This window comes from Corythoichthys intestinalis, chromosome 10 (assembly GCF_030265065.1).
Source record: "Corythoichthys intestinalis isolate RoL2023-P3 chromosome 10, ASM3026506v1, whole genome shotgun sequence".
Lineage (NCBI taxonomy): Eukaryota > Metazoa > Chordata > Actinopteri > Syngnathiformes > Syngnathidae > Corythoichthys > Corythoichthys intestinalis.
In genome coordinates this window covers 37,377,461-37,383,512 of record NC_080404.1, presented here as the reverse complement: position 1 = coordinate 37,383,512, position 6,052 = coordinate 37,377,461, and the positions used below count along the sequence as shown (strand labels likewise).

Here is a 6,052-nt window from a genome sequence, read left to right as displayed (position 1 = left end):
GATTAACAAGCTTGTATTTATTGTGTATGTTAATATAATTTATGTTCAAATAATGCAATTTAAATTTGCTCATAAAATCTGGACATTTTTCCTGGAAGTTTTCAAAATGTTTCTTTCGTATTTTTTTAAAACAAAGGTTTGAATTGAACGGTGTAGGCTGAACCAATACACATAAAAATGATACAGATTTATTTTGCATTGATCACTAAGAATGTCCTGTCCCCAGCAAAAAGTGTACATGCAGGTTATGCCATATCGTCCCTACCAATGTTGAGACCAAACGTACGCCCTTGTACTCACAGTTACAGCTCTGCTTGATCTTTAAACAACAAAACGCTAATTTTCTTTGCCATTTGGTCATTGTTTTTGATGTAATGAACCTATGTCCTATTGTTGATTACAAAAGAACGGACACAGCCAAAACAAACTTTATTTCTGCTAAAAGAAGACAGTGCGCTCTTTTTTTGGGTTATGTTTGTTGTCAAATCTGCATTGAAATTTGCCAACCGCCCATTTTGCAGCGATGGCCTCACCCGGAAAACTTGAATCTGAATCCTCAGTCTTTTGAGGTCCACTGCAAGGACACGCGGGAGTCGTGGTGTGACATATAAAAGAATTTATTTCTCATGTGCACAAAAGGAATTGGAACATAAGTGAAAGAGAGCAATGATTGAGGCCACAGGGCTTTCCGTATAGCTTTCTCATCAGAAATCCCCTTTTACGTCCATGACACACCTCCTGTGCATCATTTTTACAACAGAGCCATTCCCTCAGAGGTGCTCCACTTAGCACAGCTAAGATTCTCATTTTGATGACGGCGGCGTGCACTCTGCGCTCACTCCTTTTACCGACATGTCCAGCTACTTGTGGACAGAAAGAAGCGAGAGAGTGTCTGCTTCTGACATCATCACAGTACCAGAAGATGTACAGTATATGGGATTTTACTTGTAGGAGGGGATGAAATGGATGCGTCTATACATTGAGAGCTGAATCTTATGAACTCAATGATCACAACATCTATAAATGGCCGACGGGACAGCAGTTGTGTTGATTTTTTTTTTTTTTACCCCAATGCAGACGAACCGTCGCAGAAAGGAACGGACTTTGACGCCGCACACAAGCGTTAGTCCGTGGCCCGACAACAAAAGATGATACAAAGAGCCATTTAACTTGTTGCATAGTGACATAAAACATCATCATGGCATTATCATGGACAGAAAATGACAAGGACAGCCTGCAAATTTGCAATGTGAGCCTGCTACAAACAGCAGTTGCGCCTTCCTCTATAGCACAACGTGACAATTAAGACACACATGTAAATGCATCGGTCTGTTTATATCTACAAAGAGGGTGAGCTGCGGTATTTACAAAGAAGAATTGTCTTCACAATATTCACAAATCATTCTACAAAGCAGCGAACGCTTGAGTCGCCGGTTGTTCGACGGAGCGACATTTTGTTGACGTGTTTTCGAAGATAATACTGCTTCATTTATGCACACAGTAAATAAAATATTAAATATCAAACTAAGTCTTTGGCAAATGTAGTTAAAATTACATTCACAAAATAGTCAAAAAAGAAAAAAAGGACCAGTATTTTTTTTTTTCCAGTCCACTGTGAGAGTTAAATGTGAGGCGAAGGACGGCCGCGCGTGTGTATTGAAAGTCGAACAAATCGGGCTATAAGGCATACGTTGAAGCTAAGTTAGTAAGTTACAGTTGGTATGCGCAACTGTAGGCATCTAGTGGTATGACCAAGTAGCTGATTAGGAATTTGGAGTGGAGCCAAGGAGCTATGGCTTACAAAGTCCATGCACACCACGTCAGTCTTGTTCCAAAAAATTCATTTCGGAATCAGCAAATTTGAAAAATAAACCGAAAAGATTATAGTGCAAAAAAGGATGTTTATGGACTTAACGGGAATATTAACAAAGTGTGACAACTACGCTCAGAATTTTTTACATTACAATTTGTGACAGAAAAAAAATAATTTAACATATTTAAAATCCAAGTCGACAATTTTATTTTTTGTAAAACAATTTACATCTGATTGTTTGCCGCATCCGTAGATGAAGCCGCCATTTTTTTTTCATGAGGATCAGCGAATAGGAAATGAAGCACGAGCACCATACGACACGGGACCATAATTAACGCAGTGGCTGCCATTGACGGCGATAAACGTCCAATCCGTTTGAAGTGGCAGGGCTATCTGCGATCATTCGCTTTCATTTCTATTGCCGTCAATGGCAGTGAAGCAGTTAACATCCATTGGAAGCCTCTTAGCACATTTATCTTCACCAGCAAGGTTTAAAACCATCAATCCTGTTTGTATCTCATGAAGTCCCTGTAAAGTGAAATGAAATGTTTTTTCGGAAAAAAAAAAATCTTGAAAAATTAAAATTTCAAAAATTCGGTAATACTTTCTAGTTCTCAGTCTTTGCGCAATAATTACGTATATTCAAATCTGATTTCAATTTACAGGGTCTTTAAGAGTGGACAAATACTGCATTTGATGAGGAACGTGAAGATGCATGAGTAAATGAACAACAGCAACAAAGAGGCAAAAATTAAAAACCCACAGCATGTTTTTTTCCACATGGAATCTTCACACGTCTTCAATTTATATTTCATAATATATATACTTTATATAATAATCTCTTAAAAGTCATTCTTGGACAGTGAGGGCAGGATGGTTGTGGTGACTCTTATGGCGCATTGGCATCCACCTTCCTTTCTAGTCCGCGTGTCCCTGTGGGCCTTTCCTTTAGGATCCCTTCGTCGCAATTCCCTTTGACCTCAGTGTTTTCTCAGACGGGGACAATACGGAGGCCCGAGCCGTGGCCCTGCAGTTTGAGATGGTCTCCATGGTAACTAGTGGCGGTCGTAGGCAGCGGCAGCAGTGGGAGGTGCTGAGCCACGGGTTGCGGCACTATAATAATAAGGGGAACCTGAAAGTTAACAGAAGAACGAGCCGTTGGATAACTTGAATCTTTTGGAATGGATTACGTTCATTTGGCAATTTGGTCACTTACTTAGTAACGCTGGATTGCTGAACCGCCATGCTTCGTTATAAGTTGTGTACTGTGGATGAGAATACGGGTTTCCAGAAAAGTCCCCTCCTAAAGAAACATATCAGGAGAAACAAATGAAGAGTTAATTTGCAAAAAACGATAAACACCTTTTTTGGGTGGGGGTTGGTTTGGGGTGGGGGGACCTAATGCTCGCAATTTAGCCTTTGCATGAGGCTGTTTTAGGCGTCAAAATCTATTTTTATTTTTATGCTACTAAGTTTCTGTTTTGTTGCAGAAGCCGACAATAACCACAGGCGTTTTTAAGGCTACTTGCCCACACTCACGTTAAGGGTGCGTTTAAGGCCCCCCGCTTCTGCAAGGTACGCCTGCATTTGCGCAAACTGCGCATGCGTAGAAAGGAGCAGCCTCAAATGTTATGTCATCGCCAGCGCGGTTTACCTCTAAACCGGAAAATTACTCGCTGGTGGCAGTTTTCGAAATTACTACACCTTCTAGACTGTCATTATTTTGTGATCACTGTTTTTTTTTGTGAACGTAATTGTACCCATCACGCTGGAGCGAGAGTGATGGAAGAGCACGCTCGACTTTTATGAGCAGTCCCGAGTTGTGATTGAAATAAATTTTTAGAAAAAAATGAAAGCCTGACATAGTTACTTGGGATGTTACAATCAATGCTCAGTTACGCTCTCACCAATTGGAAAATAACAAATAGAAGCATATGGTATATTTCCTGAAAGCCGCAACCAGGAGTGCTTGTGTATAACATTGGCGATCCTGGAAGTGGTGACAGTTCTGACAGGCAGAAATGTCATTAAAAAAAACTGATCGCGTGCCTCTTTGACTGGGGCTACCACGCAGGTCACATTTCGGAGTTTAATTTTCCTCTACGCATTTTTATATACTCATGTTCGGTCGGCATTGAGTTGGGAGGGGCCAGCCCCGCAGTTGGCTGATCGGAGACAACGCGGGAGACGAGCAATGTAAAAAACACTCATCTCTGCGTCATCCGCCATGTGAAGACCACAAATGGGCACTGAATTGAAGCATATTATTGGACGTAGTTTGAAAGTTCAAGTAAAATGTGTGGAAAACAAAAGAGCAGGAATGCCATGTCGTGATTGTCCACCTCCATTGTTTACGATGCTGTCATGCCACACTAAAAATGGTGACGGCATGACGTCACCTCCTTAGTATCCAATTGTTGTATGGAGACAGCAGTCCATATTAAGCGGTGGGTAATATTACCCGCCTACATTATCCGTCTAATAACTAATCTGGATAATAGGCATACTAGTGTGGCCAACATGCCATATAGTCCAACTAATTAAACATTTAAGTCCATTATCCGTCCTAGTGTAGATGTAGCCTAAGCAAAAGTCGTCAACTCCTCTCAGCCATTCAGTGCAGCGCATTCAAATATACACGCACCGTGGGCTCGCACAGCAAAGAGGCTTACCACACTGTAAGTGTCAGTAGGTTGGAGTTTTAACACCACTGAAGGCGGTACACCTGCCTCATCGTTCAGCTGCTTAACACCTTGTTTTTAAGTAAAATCTTTCCACTCTCCATCCGCCTCCTGATCGTAATATGGCCCGCATCGGATTCGCCTACCCCGCCGAAACACTCTTCTTGTAACTTGAAAAACATAGTTGGTTGCTTCACTCGTAAGTCAGTGGACCACTGTGTGCAAATAATTGCTGGAAATGGATCGTATTAGACTTCAGAAATACATTACCAGGCCAACGGTTGAACAAACTTTAAAGTGTAATTTAATGAGAAAAATGTAAAGTACAAAATAGGTAATGGATTTATTTTAGAGTAAGGAGCTTTTTTTAAGGAGCTTCCTTATTCACATTTTGTGTTCTTTATCATTCAGTTCAGTACTTACCAGAAGGTACTGCATTTTACACTAATTTCACAAAACTTCAAGACTCTCATTCCGTCCTTTGTAACCTAGTTCCATGGGCTTTTGTTTTTTTATAGACAAGATATATTGTATATAGACAATATTAGTCTATCCTGAATTATTTTATTATTATTATATTTCCACGAATCATTAAAGTTAAGTCTTTTTTTATAGACGCCAAATATCTGTGTTAATTGGGAAATCTGGCAGCGAATGAGAATGGGGACAGCTGTGCCATAGAATTCACTATCAGTTCACGAGACAGCTCCTACAGACATTGCGCCATGGTTTCCAGTAGGGGGCCAGTCCAGGCAGAGCGTCGTGGCAGCTTTTGCAATAAACTCAAACACACTCGGCGTTCTAACGCAGGATTTAGGTGGAAACAGGACGAAGGTTTTAGTGCATACAAGCAGGCATGAGTTTCTCAAGAGGGATTTGGTCAAAGATTCAAGGTAATTATTAGCACCATGCATGCACTTTGAAACGTAGTGAACAAAAATGAAATGAATTTTAAAAATTTGCATAACTTTAGCTTGAAATATTTACGTAAAATGAATTATAACTGCCCGTTTTTTTGCTTTTAAATAAGAACCTAGACTGTTTTATGTTCATATTAGGGCTGTCAAAAAATAAAAATGTTTAATCGAGTTAATTACAGCTTAAAAATTAATTAACCGTAATTAATCGCAATTCAAACCATCAATAAAATATGCCATATTTTTCTGTAAATTATTGTTGGAATGGAAAGATAAGACACAAGACGGATATATACATTCAACATACGGTACATAAGTACTGTATTTGTTTATTATAACAATAAATCAACAAGATGGCATTACCATTATTAACATTCTCTTAAAGCGATCCATGGATAGAAAGACTTGTAGTTCTTAAAAGATAAATGTTAGTACAAGTTATTGAAATTTTATATTAAAAACCCTCTTAATGTTTTCGTTTTATTAAAATTTGTAAAATTTTCAATCAAAAAATAAACTAGTAGCTCACCATTGTTGATGTCAGTAATTACACCATGCTCACTCATGGTGTAACACATAAAATCAGTTGGACCCAAGCGCCAGCAGAGGGCGCCAAACACCAAAAAACAAGTAACAAGCGA

The 6,052-nt window shown here is 39.5% G+C and overlaps 1 protein-coding gene across 2 annotated transcripts in view; it reads right to left on the bottom strand.

Moving 5' to 3' along the window:
* Positions 1 to 672: 672 nt before the first annotated feature.
* Positions 673 to 6,052, bottom strand: part of pax2a (paired box 2a) — a 78,718-nt gene continuing 73,338 nt past the window's right edge. The window contains exons 10-11 of one of the 2 annotated variants that reach the window (XM_057848230.1): positions 3,030 to 3,116; positions 673 to 2,945 (exon numbers count right to left, since the gene is read on the bottom strand). In XM_057848230.1, the coding sequence (XP_057704213.1) occupies positions 2,869 to 2,945; positions 3,030 to 3,116 (164 nt within the window). In that variant the 3' untranslated portion in view covers positions 673 to 2,868. The remainder of the gene's footprint in view (positions 2,946 to 3,029; positions 3,117 to 6,052) is intronic. The other variant, XM_057848229.1, reaches the window with a different exon arrangement.